At 39.2% G+C, this 24,776-nt stretch overlaps 2 protein-coding genes across 6 annotated transcripts in view; one reads left to right on the top strand and one right to left on the bottom strand.

The window, feature by feature from the left end:
- LOC147160444 (uncharacterized) overlaps nucleotides 1-2,278 on the top strand; it is a 12,374-nt gene extending 10,096 nt beyond the window's left edge. Inside the window, exons 5-6 of the mRNA XM_086097997.1 lie at nucleotides 253-318; nucleotides 1,459-2,278. Of these exons, the coding sequence (XP_085954123.1) occupies nucleotides 253-318; nucleotides 1,459-1,623 (231 nt within the window). The 3' untranslated portion in view covers nucleotides 1,624-2,278. The remainder of the gene's footprint in view (nucleotides 1-252; nucleotides 319-1,458) is intronic.
- The window catches only part of auts2a (activator of transcription and developmental regulator AUTS2 a), a 385,883-nt gene that overhangs the window by 333,330 nt on the left and 27,777 nt on the right, over nucleotides 1-24,776 (bottom strand). The window lies entirely within an intron of this gene.

Below are 24,776 nucleotides of genomic sequence, written 5' to 3' on the forward strand. Positions count from 1 at the left end.
TGGATTCTCTGAGGACTGTGTATTTTCTTGTTTTTGTTTCATTGTGAAAAATAGACGTCACCAATTTACACAAACCTGTAGTGCAGAAGGATTTATTTATTTATTTTTGTAATGGCAAATAAAATGAGTTTGCATTTACAATACTTTAACCTATTAATTGTTCTGTATGTACTGTAACTGTGTAAATGCACAGGTACAGTCGTGTTACTAAGAATTGAATTTTATATGTATTTTTCTCTTCATGTGTACCAGGTTTCAACTGAAGCACAACCTGAAGACATAGCTGAAGACGTAGCTGTCACAGACCAAGTTGACCAGGTGACGAGATTTCTTTTTGAATATTGATGTTGAAATCAGTTTTCAGAAGCAAGACGTTAGGAGTGAAGAGTGTAGAGTAGATGCTAGGGCTGAACTATATAACTAACAAATATAATCACAACAATTTTTTATGCAATGTGTATTGCCAAGACGTTCAAAATATTGTATCCAACAATAAGCTTGTATGGGACTAAAATTCCTACAAGTCAACATTAAAAATATCTCAAATTGAAGATTTGTTGGCAGTTTGGTGATTTGGATTATGCACTGTAGTGATCTTTTGTTCCCATTAATTTATTTATGGTGGATTTTAGAGATGAACTCGCTATCAATTTTATTTTATTTTTTTAAACAGAAGTGTAAACATCAGGTAGTTAATTTACTTGTATCAAGCTTGGATAAATGTGCTTTATGTTTTGGACCTTTCGCTGCACTAGAATGGACTGGCATGATGGGTATTTTATAATTGTCTCAATCTTAACGACTGTCTGACTCGGTAAAATAGAAAAGTCTACTGTAACTGAAGGACTGTATCACACAATATCTGTTTTAGGGGCAATGCCATAGATTAAGCATATTAACTATCCCTCTTGTTAAATGCTTCATCTCATCTTTCGAATAAATGTGACTAGATTTATAATAATCTTTAGTATGTGCACAAACTTTAGGTTCTAAATGCTTTTCTAGTTTGCTCCAGCATCTGGCACATATCCCGTTTAAAAAAAATGCAAAACTGCTTGATGATGAAGACCTTTGGTAAATTAACTTTAGCACATTAGCCCATCAATGGCGGGAGCTACTTCTGCCGCGAGCGCTCGACACTTTTCTCAAGCTTCTACTTCGAGTGTAACATCACTAAGTAACAGCGAAGTAAAGCTAGTAAATATTTATGACCACCCGCCAAAATGAATTTTAACCCGCATCTGGCAGGTTAATTTTAGAGCCACTGTATATATGCATAAGTATGTGTGCATCTACTGTATATATGGATATCATTGCTGTCCTGTGAAAAACACGTTTCCATTTTTAGGTCGCGGGCTGCTCTCCGGTAGCTCCTATGGTGGAAGTGTTTTTCACAGAACAGCGACAATATGTGTATGTATGTATGTATGTAATAATTGTTTTCGTTTAAAAAATTAGGTTGCTGATGTATCCAGTTCAAGTGAGGATTCGTTAGCAGAGGAATATGTTCCAGATTCTCACAGTACTTCGGACACTTCCTACATTGAACCTGTTTCAGAAATTCAGAAATCCGAAGGTATTTCAGGAATGAGCTATGAGAAAACTGCTCATCCTTTAAGATGAGAGGTAGTCATGTTTTAAAGAATAAAATGTTCAATGTTCACTGACTCTTTTGCATCTGGTTTCATGTCGAGCTTATCCATTACAAAGCTGTGTTTGACCTAGATAACCTGTTCACATAAGAAGCAGTTTTATTAACATACCAGTTTCAGTCTGTCCTAAAATTGTAAGTTGTAACATGAGCACCATGTTAAAACTTACAATTTTAGGACAGATCAGGTATGACTTTGCATTTCACAGTATTGTTATGTACAACAATGTGTCCTTATATCAGGTAAGTCATTACACATCAATGCCATTTTAGTTTGTGTAAAGTCAGAATGCCAGAACTTTCAAATCACTTCAGTGACATGGTTGCTGTGTGTTGTGTAAACTTTGTCCTTGTAATGTGAGTTGGTCCTCATAATTACCATTTTTGCAATGGGCGTGGCTTATTTAGGTCATTATCTATGTCCTCACAATTACGGATTTTTTCAGGTTTTTCTTTTTTTCGTGTGTTGAGTTTTTTCAAGTTTTGAAGTGAAATTTTCCTGGACAACCCCAAAAAAATTTTTTGGGTGCAAGTCCCATCTCTCTGGCATTAGCAGAAAGGGGTGTCCCTGTAATACACAATTAAACCGGTTTGGAAAAAATGTCCTCATAATACACAGAGGCAAGTATGTGTGTGTGTGTGTGTGTGTGTGTGTGTGGGTGTGTGTGTGTGTGTGTGTGTGTGGGTGTGTGTGTGTGTGTGTGTGTGTGTGTGTGTGTGTGTGTGCTGCAGCGCAGTACACGAGTGGAACAATGGATTTGGTCTGACAAAAACACACACACCTCCTCCTCCTCGGCTCTCACACACAAAAACAGATCTGAAGTGAATGTGTCCAAAAGCACCACAGAGGCCTGGGAGCAGGCCAATGATCCAGACAGAAGGATACAATTGTTGAAAAATGTTCAAATCACATTCAGAGGTGTTACATTACTTCATGAGTTAATAGCATCATAGCCACAGGGCCAATTATGAAAAGCCAGATACACTTAATGGGAACAAATTTGAGGCTGATTTTGCCTTTCTGATCAAAACCATCAGAAGAAGTATTACTTGATTCTGTTCTTATTTTACTGACTGTCCTGAACTTACCACACACAAGGCGATAACTTTTCTTCTGACGTGGCTACATACAGCATGCGTATTTCCCTTTGCCTTTTACCATTCACCTTTATTCCCTCCATTTATTGCTGAGCGTAAATGCCAAAAGGTGAGACTGGGGACATTATACTGTTTGTGTAAAAGGAAGAAATTTTGCACGTTTTTGCTCACTCATCTCAATTCCACTTTATTTACAGTTTTAGCCCTCTAACAACAACTGAAATTGCTACAAAGTGTTCAAATAATAATTATACAATCATGAATAATTACACAAAATATACAACAGCTCCTTTTTCCATTACCATTCGGCAGAGGTGGCAAATCCAGGTCCAGAAAGTAAAAACCCCGCCACAATAGGCTCTTTGCACAAATCCACTACTTCCTGAACTCAATACCACTCCTTCATTTCCTGTCTTTCATGATTGGACAAACTGATTAATCCAGGTCTGTCTGGTCGTCGTGGTTACTGAGGTCAGGCACACCTGTATTAATCAGTTTGTCCAATTATGAAAGACAGGAAATGAAGCAGTGGTATTGAGTTTAGGAAGTAGTGGATTTGTGCAAAGAGCCCATTTGGCTTTATCCCCAGGTGCTAGTTAGCTAGCTCCCTATTTAGCTCCCGTGGTGCTCGTTTACCTGCTAGGGAACTGGCTACCACGAGGGGCTAAAGCCAAACTGTGGCAAGGTTTTTACTTTCTGGACCTGGATTTGCCACCTCTGGCATTTGGCAGGTGCAGAGTTGTATTCCCTCTTGTTGCACATGTGAGTTGAGGCGAGATAGGAGCAAGATTGACCATTGAGTGTGCAGGAATCACAAATGTCTTAAGTTTTGCCACAGTTGCCTTGAAAAAGTAACTGAGTTACTTTACGGATTACTTGATTTGAAAATGAACTAAGTAAGACAACAAGTTATTTTTTTAGTCGCATTCAGCAGCTGGCAACACTGCCTCAGCATAAAAATGACAATATTTTATTGGAAGTGCATTTTTAAGAATGAAAAATGAAAAGTTTTTCGTGAGTTAAATACTTGTTTTTAAAAACAATCACCATGTTTGTTTTTAATTCTCTTGACATAAATACCCTACTTGTTTTCATGAAAAATAAGGATAGCCTTTCTAAACTTCATAAGTACTTTTTATGAAATATAAAATAAAGACAGTATTTTTAACCTAACATTATGTAACTGCTAATAGCTACTATTTTACAAAACTACTATTGGCAAAACCTAACACTTATAATTTATTTTGTGTATAAATATAACTACTAGTATCTTTAACATGTTGTATGACATTGAAACGATTGTTAATGTTCACAGCAGGATTGGAAGGAAAATTGCAAAAAAAAAAATTGTTGATTCTACATTGTTTCTGCATTTACCGTACGTAACACATAAAGCAACATATCAATCCAGCATACATATTTAGAAGTCCCTTCAAATATGCGCTGCGAGCGGGAATCCCACATACAGAAAGATAACGTCAGTGACGTTGCATGACGTTATTTAGGACGGTTCGTCTCATTTTTCCTCCCTCCTCTTTCAATCGCCTTGTTTGATTCTTGGGACTTTTGGTGGGAGGCACAAAAGCAAACAGAGGAGTGAGGCGTGACGAAAGTTACAAATAGAGAAAATGAGACGAGCCATTTCTCCTCCCACCATTGTTTGCACTGCTGCTCAGGGGTCGCCACAGCAAATCACTCACATTGAGTTGTTTGGCACAGTTGATGCTCCTCCTGACACAACCCAACACATATTTTATTTTGTCTTGGAAACAAATTATAAAAACATTTAAAACAAAACAAAAAGATTGCTAAAAAATGCAATATAGTGGGGCCGTGAATGATGAATCATGAAGCGGGGGAACACTACCAATAATAATCCTCATGTGAAGGTGGTTGGTTTATGGTATTGGAAAAAAAATATATTGCAATATATCGCAATATTACAGCGCACAATTCTCGTATCGATTCAATATGCAGCCAAATAGATTTTTAAAGATCAATTTTTGATGGAAATATTTAACAAAATGTCTTGATCAGGGTTAGGGTTCATTAAGCCTTAAAATTTGATTTCAATGCTGTTCAAACATGAAACAGATTGCAACCTGTTTGTTAAATACAGTGGCCTACAGTACATTTTCATACAAATCTTTCAGTGTACATGTACAAGTTTACTGATTAGTATTTTCAAAATTTGAGTAAAAAAAAATCGCATTCATTGACTTATAGATTCGTATCCGGATTAATGGGCATTGAATCGAATCGTGATCTATGAATCGTGATACAGATCGAATCGCAAGGTACTAGGCAATTCACACCCCTACTGACTACACTGACTTGTGTGTTTTTTACTGATTAATAGTATTTTTACAGACTGCAGCTAAATGAATGTGTCCAAATGGAAGACATGCATCCATGTTCTTTAACTTGAACACATTTTAACCACTTCATTTCTGGAGATACATACTCATTTAATAGCAAATATAGCATCACTGATGGTCCTCATGAATATCATTTTTAAACATTAAATGTTATACAGAATTTAAAGGGAAAATGTGTGTTATTTAGCGCCATCTAGTTATGAACTAATAATTCATTCAAACCAACTATTAATTTGAATAATATTCAATATCATCACATCAGCGTACATTTTTTCCCTATAATTGTGGGTCTAGAAATAGCTAATTATATTGCATTAGGTTGTGCTGCCCCGTATAGGAGGAAGCTGACATTTCGGCGTCATCTTACTGCTATGGCTAACTGGAGGAGAAGAACTTCGCGAATGTAGTTAGCCTCTGCTGGTGCTTGCAGCTAGTGCTGGACCCAATGGGGCCACCACCGCTTACCTTCCACAGCTGGGGCCTGCAGGTGGTTGGCACTGAGTCCCGTGATTTGGGCTTCTGACGCTTGTCTCCCTCATCATTCTATGCTCTCGCTAGCTTTTGCTAGCTTCTCTTGTTAGCCACTCCAGTGTTTGTTTGTTTTTTGTTTTTAAGTAGTCGTTTTTTTGGGTTAAATTATTTTGAGTGGGCTACCAAGGACAGTAACATGTATTATAACAATTAAAATATATATATATATAATAACAAATATATATATAATCCATGCAATATATTTGGTCTTTATACTTGGTTGAACTGTTGAATTTATTCACTCTATCAAATGTCTGTTCTACCTACACGCAAATACATTAACATTGTAGACTTAATTACTACAGCGATAAAAAAACCCAAGTAGTAATGTGATTCATGTCCATCTCAGTGCTGTGCAATAACAATACATTAAGTGCTTAATTAATGCAACTTTTAACTGCCTCACTTGATGAAGAAGTGCTTGGATCAATTATGAGAAATGCGTTTCTAATGGCTTTACATGAATATGAGAGAGTCGTGGGAAGCCTGAACAAGGAATCATTCAATTAGGTCTTTAGAAGTATATTCATGTCGAGGCGAATCCTCTTCTGGAAGGTCTCGTTGGTCAAACGTAGTAACCAATGCAGCCTTATTACACATGCAACAGCTGTAGATCAAGTGCGAGGCCAGCCTATTAGCTTGAGATCCGATGAGAGCATATGCCGTTTGAGTGAATATGTTTTCCGATTTATCGACTTTTACTGCCCACAATGTTCTTCTTCACAGCTATTGACAGCCCTTCATGGTTAACGTCTTTTTTGGGTGAGGAGGCAGCCATTAAACTTAACTCGGATATGCAGCTGGCTATACAGTAAAAAAAGAGCCGCAATCAACATTAAAAGAACACTTTCTCTTCCAGTATATTGGTGCTATTTCTTATACGATTCCTTTTGTCAAAGAAGGCTTAGTAATGATCCATACACAAAAGCAACACACAATCAATAATGTGAGTTTTACAGCAGCAAAGCAGACATGAACAAAAACAAACTCGAGGAGTTTTAAGAGTGATTTCTGTATGCAATCATTTCCTCCAACAGACAGCTTGAGGTGAATTAACTGAAGGATTCCTCATCATGTGAACCTATCGTTAACTTTGGCATCCATTGAAAGCGCTCACAAAAGGGAGTGGGAAGGAACGGCGAGAGAGCAACCATCTCCCTGCTTTCTGCTGGATCGAGCTCATTACATGTGTTTGTCTTGGAACCGAGAGCAATTTACATCGAGTCGGGCCTGTAAAATCACTTGAACCCGTGCAGCGAGGGTTCACCCGGCAGAGCCGACAAACACAATAGCAGACGTTTTAATGGAAAAGATTCACATTCAGTGGCTCTCAGAGGGAAGGGGGTGGTAGTCGTTTTTAAGCAGTCTTCTTTTTCTGATTAGCCGCCATGAAACGTGCAGGTCGCGACCTTGGCTGAGAGATGATGATACTCGCTATGCTGATCTCAAGTATGTGTCCACACATGAACCAGACGCGTAGCTTACAGACATATTGGCTTGGACGCCGGTGGTAAATGTCAATGTGCGAATGTTAACACCCTGACAGTGTTAATGAGGCTACATGGGTTTAATGGCCAGGCTCACTGCCATAAACATTTAAGCAACAATATGATGTAGAGCTGGGAATCTTTGACTGTCTCACGATTTGATTTAATTCTGATTCGATCCAGAATTAATTTGTAGGGGTGTCATTTAGTCATGTCAATTAGTGTGTTCATTTTGAGTTACAGTGATACCTCGGAGTTTGAACATAATTCGTACCTGCGAAATGTTCAAAGTCCGAATTGTTCAACCTCCGAAACATTTTCTCTCATAGGAAATAATGTAAATGCAATTAACCGTTCCCAAGCTCCAAAAACAGAAAATTCCTGTTTTAATTTCTATTCATGTTTTTTACATTTACAGTACAGTACAGTATTTAAACAATAAAAATTCCCTTACCTGTTGTGGTATGATTGCATCAGTGGATGATAAATGCTATGTTAATGCTAGCTTTAGTTCAGAGCTGAGTTTGTGTATTTTACATTGGGCATATTGTTAGACTACTAAGGGGTCCTTGCATGCACTGTTTAACAGCAGGCACGTTGTGGAACAGTAAGGGGGGTCCTCGTGCCAGTATTTGCAGAAGTAGTCACGGTAGTTACAACGGCGCGATATCTCCTTTCTAATTCCACTGTGGTTCGTAGCATTGACGTGGAAAAATCAAAATGCCCTCGCGAGTATGGAGCACCTCCGGGAGTATTCACGACCTGACTGGAAATGAGCAGTGCATCGTCTCAACTACCGCAACGTGAGCAGTCGACATTGCTCGGCTACCCGTTTTCAAGGTATGTTCGGCTTAGCTTGCTTTGCTTGGGTGTTCAAACTCCAAAAATGAGTTCAAACTCTGAGACATTTTTTACTCCGAATTGTTCGAGTTCCGAGACGTTCAAACTCTGAGGTTCCACTGTATTTTAAAGTTCCTTTAACGCAACCATTTTTTTTTTTAACGTGTGATTAATGACCGCCCCTTACTTGGAAAGCCTGTACTGGGGGAATTCCAGTCGCAAAGAAAAATGCACTGAGCTGTCACCATCTTACAAATGCAATTCTGCCATCTAGTGGCAGAAAAATGACCTCAACACAAATCAATATCACATACGTTTTTTATAGTCGAGTCCTCGAGTTAAGTCGTACGCGACCTACGTCGTTTCGACTTTATGGCGCCCGTGCCTCGTCTGTAGCACGATCTTTGCCATTAATTTCCATTTTAAAGTTATTTAAAGTTGTGTTGTTGTTACCTCCATCAGCAAGTCGTGTCACATTTCCGTGTTTAAGCTTGAATTAGCTCCGCTCTGCCGTTCGTCAGCAATGAATGTCCGTGCGGAAACACAAAATATTGGTTCAGGCTCTTCCGGTTCGTGCAAATATGTTTTTTTTAAATTACTGTGCAATGTATTTTATATTTGTAAATAGCGACATAACGGGGAAATCCGACTAAGTCAAAACTCGGGTTACATCGCCAGCGTAGGAACGGAACTCTGCCGTAACTTGAGGACTCCCTGTACATCTATTTAATTTTAACTCAATTTTATGAATTATTATGAAATTACTATATCAATGACTAAAAGATGCAGCCATATTTCTATTAGGTAAAAAACTTTTTTTCTCATATTTTATGTTAACAAGAGCATGAATATTTTATTGTACATTTATTGTACATTTAGAACAGATATAAAAATTGTGATTAATCGTGAGTTAACTATTGAAGACATGCGATTAATTACAATAAAAAAAAATAATCGTCTGACACCCCTATTGATTTTAGATTCATAACGATTTTCGATTGTTTGTTTGATGATTTTTTTCTGCAAAGGGTCGTCATGATCTACTCCAGTCTGCTTTGCAAAACAGAATGAATTTTTTTTTATATTATTGATATTTTTTTTAATATTAATTTTTAAATTGTAAAGAAAGGGCCTTTTTTCACAAAAACAACGTGTAGACCATAATTGCTACTCTCTGTAGCTAATAATTCTTGAGGGATTTAATTTACGACAAACTTAATAGCTCTTTATTTTCTAATTCAGCTGATTTGTCTTGATGTGTTTCAAGGTTTAGCAAAGCTATAAGATTGCACGATGTTAAGTCCCTAATTAAGCAATACTTCCATTCTCATCATGTGGCCTCAGTCTTTGATGAAGACAAACAGAGAGCCCTCCTACAAATTGAGACTGTCAGGTCCCATCAGCCTGCAGCAATGAGCGGTCTGCCTCATTATCTTTACAATAGGCAATTCACAAGTTATGTTGGCAACAGATTGGAATTTGATATCCATGTCGTGCTATTGTAAACTGACAAAAACATGATGAGAACCAAAATAAGTCAAGCCCATAACCAAACTACCCCCCCCCCCCCATGCACACACACTTTTTGAACAAAAGGCTAAAATTTGAATGGACACAAGCATGGTCGGGGTGCAATGTGGTCTCCGACTACATCATCCACAAGTGGTAATCTTGGAGTATACCGCTCCAAACTTTTCACTTTGCGGGCGCCAATCTCATGCACGGACCCCAGCGAGTCAATTTCTGCTTCCGCAATGTGCACTTCTACAGCCCTGATTTTAATAAAAAAATAAGGGGAGCCACTTGGTTTGGCCAGGAGCTGGCTGCGTTCCATCCCACAAAACACCCTATTACTACTATCTTTGATAGTCGAGCAAAATACCAAAAAGAAAGAAAACTCCACCCATGCGCGGTTAGACTGCGTTTTGTGCTACACACAAAAGTAGGCCCCTCAGAGTGATGCCATTGAAATATTTGAAAAGTAATAATCAATTGATGATTTTCTTCCCCATTTTCGAGCAACAAAGACATCTGCTACAAGTGCTTGTTACTGTGCCTTTGCTTCTCACCTCCTCACCCATCGCCATCACAGGCCGTATTTCCTCTGACTTGTTTCTGTCATCGTTATCTAAGCAAATCTGAAACACTGCTCTCTACCCACAATAAAGCTGTCAGCTGAGCAACTGGCAGCCTGATTGATTTGAACTCTGCAACTCATCATGTGGCAATCCCTCCTACACCGCTGAATATATTAAAGTGCTGTTGACATTACAATTCTCCAGAGGGGCTTTTATTGGATGCAAAAACAGTACATGGACTACGGGAGCAATTTAAAAAAAAATACAAATGGAGAAATAGTAAAAATGTTGGTGCAACTGTCAGAATATTAACAAAAATGTGTTCTATACAGAAGGCTAGGTATCACTGTCCTTTCTTTCCCCTGTGATATACTGTGTGTATGTATAAAGGTCAGGCGTAAACAGCTCTCATGTATTATCAACTAGATGTACCACAGAGGGCCATATTTATTGTTAAAGGGGTCCAGTGGTGTGAAGTACATTATTTATATGTCTCTGCTCTTTGTGGCTCATCGTATCCAAGATGAATGAAGAGGAAGATGAAACGCTGTGTTGTGACTGCCAGTGGTGAAGGGCTCAGTGAAAAATCTACCCATGTAGCCTCTGTGTACCCTCATACAAGTAAACGTGCGCACACGTATCTTTTCGCCCTTACTTCACATTCCCCTGCCATCTCCAAGCCTATTTCAAGGTGACATGTAGGAGATGGATGTTTAGTTTGCACCCATTAAAAGCATGAGGCAAAGGAGCTGTTTGTGGCTTTAGAAGAATTACAGCGCCTGGAGTGATGCAGAAACAGGAGACTCATGCTGCTGAGCTGTTTTCATCATAACAAAATGACCTTTTGCAATAGCCGCAGAACAAAATGCTTATACACGAAGGAAAGAAAAAGATAGTGCTGCAACATGATGAAAACATATGCTTGCAGTTTTCACACAAAATAGTCATTAAATAACAACGCTATTCAAATAAGATACAGTGGTACCTCGGAGTTTGAACACAATTCGTTCCTATGAAGTGTTCAAAGTCCGAATTGTTCAACCTCCGAAGCATTTTTTCCCATAGGAAATAATGTAAATGCAATTAATCTGTTCCCAAGCTCCAAAAACAGAAAATCCCTATTTTAATTTCTATCTATGTAAAAAACATGTAAAGAACGATTAGAGACTGAAAAAGTATATTTGTATCTGTTTTCATCATTATTCACAAATCTGCTTAGAATTGCGAGTAAACCAGCTTTTTTTCAACATGGTCCTGGTTGATCCCTTCTACTCTGCTGCCATCTGTTGGCCGTTTTTGTAATAGCTACCATTGCTTCAACCGTTTTGTGCAGTTGAGAGGCTGCACCAAAGCCTTCTGTATGCTCTAGCATAAAAAAAAGTCTATAAATATGTCTTTGGGACACTTAAAACATTTCAAATAGAACGTATTTAGATGTTTTTTATCTTAAAATAAGCAGATTGATCTTGCCTGGCAATTTTATTTTAAGTAAAAATATCTTGTCAGCACAAAATAAGCAAATTCAGGTTCAATTTAAGGAATTAAATCATACTTAATATTTCAGTTTTTGCAGTGTAAACAGGAAAAATCAATTTCCGGAATTAATTGAGCGAGACAAAGACGCCCACCGTCACCATCATTTACAAATACAGTATTGGGTGGTCGCGCTCTGGAATGGTTTAGATCAATGGTGGGCACACTCGGTCCTTGAGGGCCGGAGTCCTGGATATTTTGGATGTTTCCCTTCTCCAACACAGCTGATATATGATCAGCTCATCAGCAAGCTCTGCGTAAGCTGTTGATTGGAATCAGCTGCGTTGCAGCAGGGAAACCTCCAAAACCTGCAGGACGCCGGCCGGACCTTGAGGACCGAGTTTGCCCACCTATGGTTAAAATCCTACTTGGAAGACACAACTTTTAGTGTTAGCCTTAGTAATTGTCATGAGTGGTTCAAGTGAATGGGAGTGAGTTCCGTCATTCAATATATCCCCATGTTTGCCTTTATTGTAGCCCATGTCATATATAATATATATTTAACTGATTCATCCACTTGTGATATGAATTCATTTTAATGTCAATCATAGTTCAACAGTGGCAGTCAAGTATTCCCAGCCGCAGCATGAGTGCCTTCTTCCTTACAACTTGAGATGCTAAAAGATGGTACATGGGCCATGAAGTGCATTGTTCCTTGTAGGCATAATTAAAGCTAACCACAGAAGATCACCACCTGATGATCACGCACATAAAAATGCATCTGCATATTCATGCAGTATGCCAAGAAAACACAGCAGCAATGTAACGAGGCAAACCAATTGCTTATCATAAAAAGAAATAGCTACTCGGGGATTATGGCCTCTTAATGATGACAGCGCCGCCAATAAATATGCAGTTTAATCTTAGTGGCTTGTTTGTACAATACCCGATGGGAGCATTTACAGATGAAGAGAGTGATGGAGATAGAGAGAGAGCAAGAGAAGCTGGCCTAGAATCGAGGACGGGGCTAGACCTAGCCTTGATGCATGTGGACTGAATGATAAGCAAGGCCAGACGAGTAAGCTACTGGCTTCCCCAGTAGCTGAGCACAGAGGGGAGAAACTATTAACAGCAATAGAACTGCAAGTGTGCATGAATGTATGCATTACTTTTAAAAAATGATTGATTTTTTGGGGAGATACCTTAAATAAAACTGCAGCTCTCTTCTCTAGATGTAATAAATAAAATGTGCCCCGTCTTCTACTTGAGGAGAACTAGGATGTAGAGGTTTAAGTAATGCAAAGATGTTGATTTGACAATTTATCACATTATAAAATCTGTTAAGCCATCCATTAATAATTGAATGCCTGACTGCAATTTCAGATGCATTAAAAAAAGAGCCAAAGCCATGAGAAATGAACACAACAGTACATTTGTTTCCTAATAGAAAGCAAATAATACTTTCTGAGTCACTGAAGGTGAAATTATTCATTCGACGGGCTTTGGTGCCGGCAACAGGGGTTCAGTTGACACTCAGTGATGTGTGAATGAGAGTGTGAATGGTCTTTATATGTGCTCTATGATTTATTGGTGACCTGTCCAGGGTGTAGTCTATCTTTTGGGATAGGCCCTAGCTCAAGGGTGCCCAAGTTCAGTCCTCGACAGCCCCTATTCAGCCTGTTTTCCATGTTTCTCGCCACCAACACACAGGATTCATGAGCGGGATCATGAGCAGGCTTCTGCAAAGCTTGCTGATGAGCTGATCATTAGATTCAGCTGCGTTGAAGGAGGGAGACATGGAAAACAGGCTGGATAGGGGCTCTCAAGGACCGGACTAGGGCACCACTGCTCTAGCTACTTGCGACTCAGTCTCTGATTAGCAAAATGTTACACTCGTAACCAAGACTAAGGAAAATGTGAATGATTAATTCATTAAGATGTGTGGCGCACTCTAAAAAGAGAATTGTTGAATCAATTTAAGATTACAATTTGAATTGTTGACCGGTTTAAAAAAAAAAAATCACTTCAATTGGTAACACAAGATTGAATTAAGTTAGTCCAAAGTGAATATATTAAGTTTAACTAATTATGAGTTCATTAAACTTAATACTTTGGATTGGAGCCACTTTGGATTAACTTAATTCAGGTGAATATATTAAGTTTAATGAACTAAAAAAAATTTAAACTCAATATATTCCCTTTGGACTAACTTAATTCAATCGTGTGTTACCAATCGAAGCGATTTTTTTGAGATGATCAACAATTCAATTTGTAATCTTAAATTAGTTTAACAATTCTCTTTTTAGAGTGTGTAAATTGTGTAAGACATGAGATGTTAAAAATGTATATAAGCTGTAATTTCTTTGGATGTATCGGTTTGAGTGTAATGAAAATTGTATATGTGAGTATGAAGGTATGATTTATAAATGTATTATGGTATATGCCTATGAATTTCATGTACATATGTCGCTGGCAAATGTGCGTATGTTGAAGTGCACTTGTATATATGACTAGGTTAATACATTTCCTTTTGTTGAAATAAATTATCTTATCATTTCATCAACATAAAACGAATAAGGGGTAGGACTAAATAAGTTTTTTAACTTCCTCCTACCCCTTCTTTTATTTCTTCCTATTCTTGTTTTTCTTTTTTTACTTCAACTTATATTTTAAACTTGTAATGTGTTTTGTGTTTTCTTTATGTTTATATGTTCAATAAAACCATTACCCCCCCCCCCTCCCCCAAAACAAAAGTTAGTTAGAATTCATGTTCCTTAAGTGTGTTGAAAATGTCGAAGTTGATCTGCCAGTATTTGCAAGATTGCATGAGGGATTTGACGTGAGATTTCTCTGGAAAACGGCATCATTGCAAAGGATTTATTATCGATCAGGATTTATATTACAATACAATCATGTTATTACAATACCAACCAGGATATGTAACATTTCAATTTGACGAAGAAAAGACTGAATAAGTGGAATGCATAATAGCTAAAACTTTGCTGCACAAACAGCAAGGTACTAAACCTCAGGGTGAGTAAATATCAACGACTGGTTGTCAAGAGCACTCCAGAAATCGTTACTTTCTTTTTTTGTTTGTTTATCCCCTCAGACAGAAAAAAAATAAGACAGTGTTAAGGCCTTAAAAGGTCCCTTTTTTATGGCTACTGGTGTTTACTGGCAGCACTGCTTTGGTTGCTGTGTACAGGCTTTTGGAGGATTATAGAAATCATGTCAGACCACTGCTGCCAGCCTCATTTAGTGTCTAACAAATGATTTGTCATTTCCATTTTGAGAAAACAACAATGGAAAAAAATTAACATTTATAATCGCTTGATGAGAAAAAAGTAAAGACTTGTGGTTGTTATGATAAGTACAGTAAAAAAAAAACACACAAAATATATAGATGAATCTCATTTTGTCATTTCAAATAGATGAATGGTAGATCAAAGAAAAGTAATGGCATCATACACTATGTAAGAAGACAATGCTGTTTCTCTTTTTTTAACCATCTGACCTCATTTTCAGTGAATGGAACTAATTATTGCATTATTCCCTATGGAGGTCATGGGGAAGATGTGGGGGGGCACGATGCTAAAATCGGAGAGACTAACTACTCCCACAAGCTGACATTAAGCCTGTTATAAACATCTGGTACTGCGTGAGACGTCATTACAGCCAAACCATATGTGGACTAATTGAGGCGTAATCACAACCAAATGTGCTGCTTAATAAACATGTTCATCACCAGTAGCAACTTGATAGCCGGAGTTTTCCCTATACAAAAAAAAAACAAAAAACGCCACTACCTAACCTGATGACAAAAGGATTTGTTCAGTTAACTCATTTGCTCCCAAAAACATATAAACACGTTCTATTTCAAATGTTGCCATGGTGCCAAAAACATATTTATATGGGTTTTTTCAAATGTTTTTTATGCTAGAGCATACAGAAGGCTTGGATGCATCTTCTGACCTGAAGAGGTGGCTTAAAGCAATGATAGTTATTACAAAAATAAAACGGCCAGCAGGTGGCAGCAGAGTATAAGAGATCAACAAGGGCCATGTTGCAACAAGCTCTTTTCCCCACTGTTTTAAACAGATTTGTGAATAATGATGAAACTTAGCTATTTTCTAATGCTAATTGCTGCAAAACGGAAACTGATACAAATATACCTTTTTCCCTGATGAAAGAAGATACTCTAATCTTTCTTTTGGTAGGTTCCATGTTTTTATAGCAACAGAATACAATATTCTGTGGGCCTTGCAAAATCAGTCAAAATCCAGTAAAACACCCAGGAGTGAAGCGGGTTGCTTCAGTGAAAATGGCTGGGAGTGAATGAGTTAAGGTTTCATGCATAGAAATGCACACAATTCACAAATTGTATACAAATATATACCCCCACCCTGCCCTGTTGACGAAGGTTGACTAGCAATTCAACTTGGTGAGAAATTATTATATATTTGATTTTCAGCGTAGTCATGTAAAATAGAAGGCTATGTATCAGGATGAATGTGTATCACGATACGTATTGTATCGTGACAACTGTATCGTGATACGCATTGTATCATGAGGTGGTTGGCAAGACCTACATAGGTGCATTTGCTGTGTGTCGCTTAATAAAATGTATAGAAAAATGTTACAGGAGGAAAACAAGCCAAGAAATGTCCCTCTCTACAATTGTATTACTGTTAAAAATCACAGTGTGGATAGCACAAGAAATGAGATGTCCATCTTCACCAACTGTGCAGAGAAGCATCCATGGCTGTTGTCCGTTTGTCTACCGTTGTCAGTCAGCCAGTCTCACCACCTAACTCTCGTTCATTCACCCGTCTCACTGACTCGGCCTCTCTCTGCTGCACATTGGGCAGAGACACACTGAGGAAAACAAACAGGCTTTCCCCCCTCAATTCCCTCAGGACACCTTGCCGCCTCTTTCCACAAAGCAAATAATGTCGTGTTACACAGTAATCCTTTTTTTTCCTTTCTCATTTTCCTGTCTTTCAGTTGAAACCCTTTCCTCACAACAATACATCTTACGACATGACAACTACCAAACTGAGAAAAACAAATGAACTTCCTGTATATGTACGTCTACTTAATAGGAAGTGATGCCTCTCTTAATGTGCGAACATCAGTTGACAAAGAGTTGAATTAGTTTGCTAAATCGTAATCACAGGCAGGAAGGCTCGGCTTGTGAAATTCAGCGCTTGAGGGGCACATTTCCCCCTGATTTAACACCAGCCGTTCCAATAAGAGCAGATTAGCACCTGAGGGCTGACAAAGAGGTGATTTAATTAACCTCAGCCTATTAGTGTAAGAGCACAGCTTTTGTTTCAGAGGAACTCAACAAGCCACAATAAACTTGGGAGTGTGTCACATGAATAATAATAGAAGTACAGATGAGTAGGGCATGACAAATGAATCTTCGTACACACTTGATTACTTTAAGCCATGATATTTGCCAGATTACTTTAATAGGAATCAATCTTGTGAATGCGAGAGGATATATTCGGATATAATACTTTTTCAGTTGGTCGCACCCTTTCTTTGGGGAGGTACAGCATGACCATATTTGCTGATGAATAGTTGTCGTATTCCATATGACGTAAAGATTGACAGTGACTTAGGCCATGTATACACGTTGCCGTTTTTTTTTTTGCCCTGTCATCCACACGTCCGCATGGATTTTTTTCTTTACAAACGAAGGTTTCTAAAGACTCCGGCCAAAGTGAAGATTTGCGTATTTCTCTGGCTCCGCGGTCGCGTGTGTCTGTTAGTAAACAAAGTTTTACGTCGTCCTCTAATATATATCAGTTTTTAAAAATACCCTGCTACGTGTTACATGGCCTTTAGAAGATACATTTGGAAAATATTTTACTGTAACAAGAAGTTTGCCATAGGGGCCAGCTCTTATAGTGTGGAGAGAGATTTGTCTTCTGTTTTCCAGACAACAAATATATTCTCAATTTACACGTTTCTTTTAAATATTCGAACATTCCACTATGACACATTGTTGCTGTCTCCGTTGAACAGGAACGCGCCATCTCTAGGTGTGGGAATCTGACTGTCACTCGATTTGATTTGATTCAGATTTTTGGATCTGCGATTCGATTCAGAATAGATTCTCAATTCAGAATTATTTTTGACTGACAATGATTTCTGCTTCAATTTATAGATGTGCAAAGAATCGTCATGATCTACTAAAGTCTGACTCGCTAATGCTAACTAGTGCGCAACTCACGGCACGTTTATCACTCAAAAGAACGGCTATTCATAAAAAACGCTTCAGGAATGTATACAAAGGAGCATCTTAACATTATTCACCGGCATATGCTCTTCCTACGCTGCAAATGAAACAACTTTTATTGGCATAACTTCATTGTGACTTTTTCCTTCTACTCTCTAATGTGGCTACAACTTAACAATGTATCTTGATAAAAGGCAGAATAAAATAATTTAAATAAAATAGATCTGGGACCTTTAAAATTTATTCTGAATTGTATTAAATGAGAATCGCGATTCTTATTAGAATCGATTGTTTGGCAGACCCCTAGTCATCTCCCGTTTTGTTTTCGTTAAATTGACTAGCCTTTATCTGATGTTCTAAGTCGGGAAACAAAATACGGCCATAATTTCTTTCTTTCTTTTTTTTTTCATTGAAATATTTTTTTTTTAATTCCCCTGGATAACTCAGTATTGTTCATTCGGTAATTTTACCGATTTGACATTTCATCATCATTGCTCTCTTTTTTTTAAATTTTTTAATTTACTTTTTAAATGTATTTTTATTTTGTATGTGGGTGTGTGTGTGTGTGTGTGTGTGTGTGTGTGTGTGTGTGTGTGTGTGTGTGTGTGTGTGCGTGCGTGTGAGTGTGTATTTATTAGTTCACCTAAAACCTATTAAAAATCCCATACCGTTCACCTAAACCGAATACTTCAGAATCCAGCTAGAGTCGTGAGGTTGTCATGAGACCCGAGGAAGGATCAAAGAAAATAAAGGAAAGTGAAATCCAGCACCGACCAGACATTACCTACTACCCACCGGGTTACCAACCAGAGTCTTTCACCAACCACAGAAACATCTAAATTCCAACAAATTAGGGAGACCTCAAGTGACCAAAGGAGAGACTGAGGAAAGGAAGGAAGGACAGATGAAGCAAAGTGAGATCCACAGACACCAGCCTCCACCGATTCAACGACCAGAGGAAGAAGCAGATTGTGTTTGAGTTTCGATAGATGCTGGTGTGGTGGATCTGGCATGCATGAAAATCTCCACCAAAGAGGGGAGCCGTCCACCCCTGCCAGGACAAAGCAAGCGCAACACCTCAGGGCCCCCCAGGCCACGGCAGCGCCAAGGGACAACCCCCGGGCCCCGCAGGGTCCACCGGCCGGAGAGCAAACCCAGGAGCCAGGAGCGCCCCCCACCCCAACACGGCCCGCGCCCCCAGCGCAGCAGGACGGGGCACGGCAGGCCCGCCAGGCACCCCACCGGTCCACAGCCCCCGCTCCCCCGACGACCCCCCACCCCTCATCCACCCGCCATCCACCCCAACCCAGCCCCAGCCCCCCCCAGACCCCACACAACCAAGCCGCCCCCCTCCACCCCCGAGCCGTAATTTATTTCTATCAAGCTCACTTTGCCCTAAAGCCGGAAGGTATTCTTCCGCTCTGACTGCTTCTCCACCGCAGCAGCCAAAGTGGCAGCATGAAGACATCTTGCAGGTCAAGACAACACTCGCTCAGAATGCATCCAATCAGCAGCTTTAGTTTGAAGTGTTTCCATATATACTGCCTGACACTGGGCACCCAGAGCGTGTTCCAGTACTCTTTTTTTGTGGCACTCTGAATAACAGAATGGTACTTTTGAAAAATGGTCTGAGTTTTCCAACGGTAAGAGTGGAGCAGAGTGCGCTCGGGGTATATTTCAACGCACTCGTAGAAAAAGAGACAGCGCTCTCTCTCTTGTTGCAACGGGAGCATGGGGACGAGGAGATGTAGTGAAAAAGACAGCGACTTTCAAACACGTTTTAATCAGTGAGAATGCAGAGGGAGCATTCAAACTTGCACTAGTGAGAATAGATGAAAATTTTACTAGTAGGCTCCACACTGAAAAGTTTGCCACATTTGCGTGCATATTGGTTAGTCTCGAGCCGTGTCATGTTTTGGTGATTCTATTGTAGTCTATGTATTGTAGAACTGCAAGGTCCTACTTCAGTGGCCTTTGGTTTCACTATTATGAGCTAGACAATAATACATTTGAAAGTAAACAAGGAAGGAGGCCACAAGGGAGAAACCATTTTACACAATTTGCATCCTTAACGGGGTTTACGGATTACGGATGGACCGATTATCAACCGGGCCGATAATCTGTACAATATTTGGCATTTTGACAAATATCGGCATCGGCCTTTTTACGAATCTGAAGGCCGATTAAGCTGGTATCTCACTGAGCGAATGTTTGCGAACCTAGCAAATTTAGTTTTCATCAGGATTTGTAAGATGTTTACAGACCGCTTTTACTTACTCAGACAATTTTTCACTGCGGAGATCTTTTGGAACCTTTTAACAACCTTGACAAAAACAAAAAACAAATTAGCTACATGGTGAAAATGTTGTCACATCATCGGACCCCTGGCTCCGATTGATCAGGATGAAAAACAGGCACCAGAATTAGGCAGACAATAACAAAATGAAGTACACAATTGTCTGACAAGACTAGAGCTAAATCACACAGACAAGATACAGGAGGAGCGAACACAAAGGCAGGCAAAGTGTCAGGAAGGAAAAGGATGAGACAAATTGGAGAAAAAGGCAAAACAGTCTGTGCAAAAATAATGACCCCAATTATTACTTATTCTATATGGACACTGAAGGCCAATTTCCACCCAGTTAAGCCAATGATAGTGATACTTTAACAACCTTCAGTTTATCAAGTTGCCAGATGAGATGGATCTGCAGATGCTGCCTGAGCCTTGGTCCCTAAATCCCCATCTTAAATTAGCAACCTCTAATGACAGAGACAAACTGGAAAAAGTCGATACACTAAGCAACGGAGCACACAAATGAATTTGCATTTCAATTCATTTGAGTGACACATTAGGAGGTAGAGGGGAATGGAGGGATTTGTTGAAAAGGCTGGCAGACAGACTGATAAAAAAGAAATATGCATGCACTCGCCTACAAGTGCTGTAGTAAGGCCAGTTCCTTTATTTTAGCAGACCTAAAACATTTGGGTTTGACATCAAAAGGTAAATATGCAACTATAGATCAACATTTAAGCTTTTAGCAGGTAGGATTTGTTTACTAGCTATTGGTGTGACTAAAATGAAGACCAAAGTCTGTTAAAATGAGTGAAAAATTGGGAGTTTTCAAGATGAACGTTGATCAATATGAATATGTAATGTTCCAAAGATGAAAGGAATCACATGTGTATATGTCTGTGGTGAAAGTCTAAAAAAAGAAGAAAATGCACAAGTTTTGTGATGTGTGCTTAATTATTGACAGTTATTGAAAATAATTTGTATGTCTATACAATTCGTACGTAACCTTTGAAATTATTTGCTCATTTAAATTTCTTGACAAATACTGCTATCTTTAAAGTTGCATTTTAGATTACGTTGTGAATATATGCAAATAAAAGATGAAACGATCACATTGTGAAACTCAAATGGTTTCAGTTACAGCAAAAATAAAGTGGCCTCACGGATTAAATTGTATTTGATTAGATTTTTTAGTGCAAAGTGTAGTTTCGACCAATGTGTGAAAAGCAACTCAATGAGTGTGCTTCACATTGAATAAAAAATGCTCTCAATTTAAGCAGTAGTAGAGTACAGTGAATATCAAGCAATACTGAGATTCATAACGCGTATGTAACTGAATATTCACCTACTATATAAATGCATAAAAACTTAGCCACCTGTGAAATTCCTCCCACTCCCAGAGAGTGATCCTAATTTCTAATAAACTCCAGATTGAAAGCACACATAAGTAATAACAGGTTGGAGGGAGGAGGGTTACCTCTGAACCCCTTCATCAATCAATCCTGTCAGAGCGACCCAGCAACATTACATCATTAAAGACGGCAGGTTCTTATTCACACCTAACTCCCCCTACATAGAACCACTAAACCAGAAGACGTCGAGCTTTGATTTAGAGCCGCTTCCTGCAGCAGGCATCAATATCAATTACTGTTGCTAACGGATGTATTTAGTAAGGAGTGCAAAATATCAGACTGACATTAATTTGTGTTATTTACAACCTCTGTGTGTATTACAAAAACAGGGGCGCAAGCAATAAAGAAAGACTTGGTATACTCCAAAAGAGGGTTTCTGGAATGAGATCACAATGACACAAATCAAATAACGGTCAAAGTGACAAAGCAATGGCATGAATTTGAATAAAAGGAAAAGAAAAATAAATGACCTGGATAAAGGAAAATATCCACACATAAGACAGGAGTCGACGAGTGGAAACCTCTTCTACTTTACAAAAGTAACAGCAGTTGATGATGACTCGATTGTTGTCTTTTTTATACTCGAAAACCAGCTACCAGACCTGGAACCACAAGTGTGTACTCTACACCTGGAACCGGAAGTCTTGCCCCCACCCGTAAAGGTACAGCCCCTTGCTAAATGTCTCTTACTACTGTCTGTCGCCACAATACAGACAATAATTTTGTGTAACCTAATGGTTTGTATTGCCCAAGCTCCACAGAACCCCCCCCCCATGTATTATCTCTCATTGAGTATAATAGTTTGTGTTCTGTCACATCTAGAGTACTGTCCAGTGTCCTGTATTTGTTATTAATATCAAAGCAGAACAACATATTAAATGAAACACCACCTACATTTACAGAACAAACGGGACCAATAACAGGTGACTAAGGAAAAGCAACCAATCAAGTGGCTGTGGTAGAGATAAGGGGATACAGCCAAATTGATACACTCTGGGAGCCTTAAGGTCTAGATACACCAATCCGACGTCGACCAAATGTGACCGACGCCTACTTCCTGTGGCGTCGGCCCAGACGTCGGCACGTCGCGTAGAAAAATGGAGTAAACACACACAGCACTGACCCCGACTATTACGTACCTTCAGCGCATGCGCGAAAAGTAATTCCCCTCCATACCATCGGCGGCGTTAGTCATTTTTCCTAAAGGCAACCGGAAACCTCTTTACGGGGCGCAGGATATCAAAATGTAAACAAGGCATGCCGGTTACTTTTTCTCTCACGATGTCCTCCCATGTGAATGAAACTCTACGGCTTTATGCACAGTATCGTACATAAAAGTAAATTGTACCTGCTCTATCCAGTCGTGTCCCCTTGTCATGCCATAGTTTGGCTTTCATACCTTTGTCGGCATGCCCTTTAACGGTAATATCATACAATGCCGGTCTTTCTTAAACCAAAGAGACGAAGTTCTGCCCAATCTTCTGTCCAGACAGACATTGTATGTTCAAATGCGCAAAATGAGTGGAAAAAAAGAACGGTGCAGGCTTTCCATCACTACTATTTATCCGCGTTCATCACTTCCTCTCTTGCCCCATGCGCGGATTCGCTAGTTAACAGTCAACAATCACAGTGATCAAATGCCCCGACGCCGATTCAACATGTCGAATTTGCTGAAAACTCCAACTCGATTCGACTTTACGACAGGAATTTATACACTGATCAAACGGCGCATGTCTGACTCCCGACGTCGGATTGGTGTATCTAGGCCTTTAAAAGCGCCCCAGACACCAGTCGTTGAGTATGTCACACTGCATGGGAAAGACAACTCAAATCAGCCATGGCACGCTACATTTGACTGTGACACATCTTTCGGGTCAAAATCGGGCTACATTTGTGTAGACAACAACCAGCATGAATGGTCATACTGTCCCTCCCCAAAAATGGGTGCGACCAAACCATGAGTGCAACCAGAAGTACCAGTGGAAAAGTCAGTGTATGGCCTGTATGGACACAATAGTAAAGAAATGTTGATTTAAATGTGTTTGTTCCCACTTATAACCTTCCTGAAATCCATTTTCAACTCAATAATCACTTCACTTTTGAACAAAAATGGAATTACACACATGGAAGTTATGCTTTACTGAAATAATGCCTTCACTATTACAACAGCGATATGCAGCAAGCCTGGATTTATACTGATTTATTGTGAGAAGTATACAAAAAGTATTCATGACAGCATACATAATGTGGGCAGGCATGCTGCAGGAAAGCTAACAAGCGCCAATCTCACAGTCTGATTATGTTCTACAGATCCGTCTGCCAAAAACATATTTGCAAAACAGCTTTTTCCCCTTGAGATGAATGACTAGACTATGAAAAAGCAAACAAACAGCGGCTTTGCAGGACTTGACACTGTATGTAAAGTGTGTGCACGTATTTGTACAATGTGTAGATACATTTGTGAGCAGTGGATGGAGTCCTGAAACTATTTTCCAAAAAGTTACTGATACTGCATTGTAACCACAATGGCTTGCTTCCAAAATTCACAGTCACATCAAACTCTTCCACAGTTTGGTTTTAGCCCCTAATGCTTGCTAGCTAGCTCCTAAGAGGTAAACAAGCACCATGGGAGCTAGCTAGGCAGGCTTTTTACTTTCTGGATTTAGATTTGCCACCTCTGACATCAACATATTCGTGCTAATAAAAACAGCTTATACCTCAACTGAATATGAAACCTAATGATTGTCACTCACTACTGAACTTATGGCAAAGTAAAGCTTTCAAAGCCATTACTCACTCTTAATTAAAATATAGAGACAGGCAGACACGCACAAAGACACACTTCTCTTATCTCAAATAAAAAACCTTGAATAAAAAATTAAGTTACTCCACTTATTCTACTTTTAGTAAACTGCCATGCTTTGGCCAAGAAGGGGTTTGATTTAGGTCTGGTGGGTAATACACCAGAGAACATGTGAGAAACGTTCCTGTCAATAAAGCAGTTTTTTTTTTCGTCTGTGTACGCACAAAAGGATGAGTTGATGTTCCTCCGCCACACTGGTGATTTGTTGGCTGCCACCCTTTTTCACATTCAATAGGAGAAAAGGCTGGAGTTAAACTGATAAATCCTCGAGGTTGTTCCAACTCCTCTGTTGTTTTAAACTATTAATCTTTGCACGTCGCTCTGCTTCAGCTCTGTTGGATTTACCAGACAACCAAACCTGCCTGTAGCCCCAAGCTCAACATTTTAGTTGTATTTGAGGACTTGTCTTCCAAACATTCTGT

The sequence above is a fragment of the Leptonotus elevatus genome, chromosome 16, assembly GCF_054856555.1.
Source record: "Leptonotus elevatus isolate MCC_2025b chromosome 16, RoL_Lele_1.0, whole genome shotgun sequence".
Taxonomy (NCBI): domain Eukaryota; kingdom Metazoa; phylum Chordata; class Actinopteri; order Syngnathiformes; family Syngnathidae; genus Leptonotus; species Leptonotus elevatus.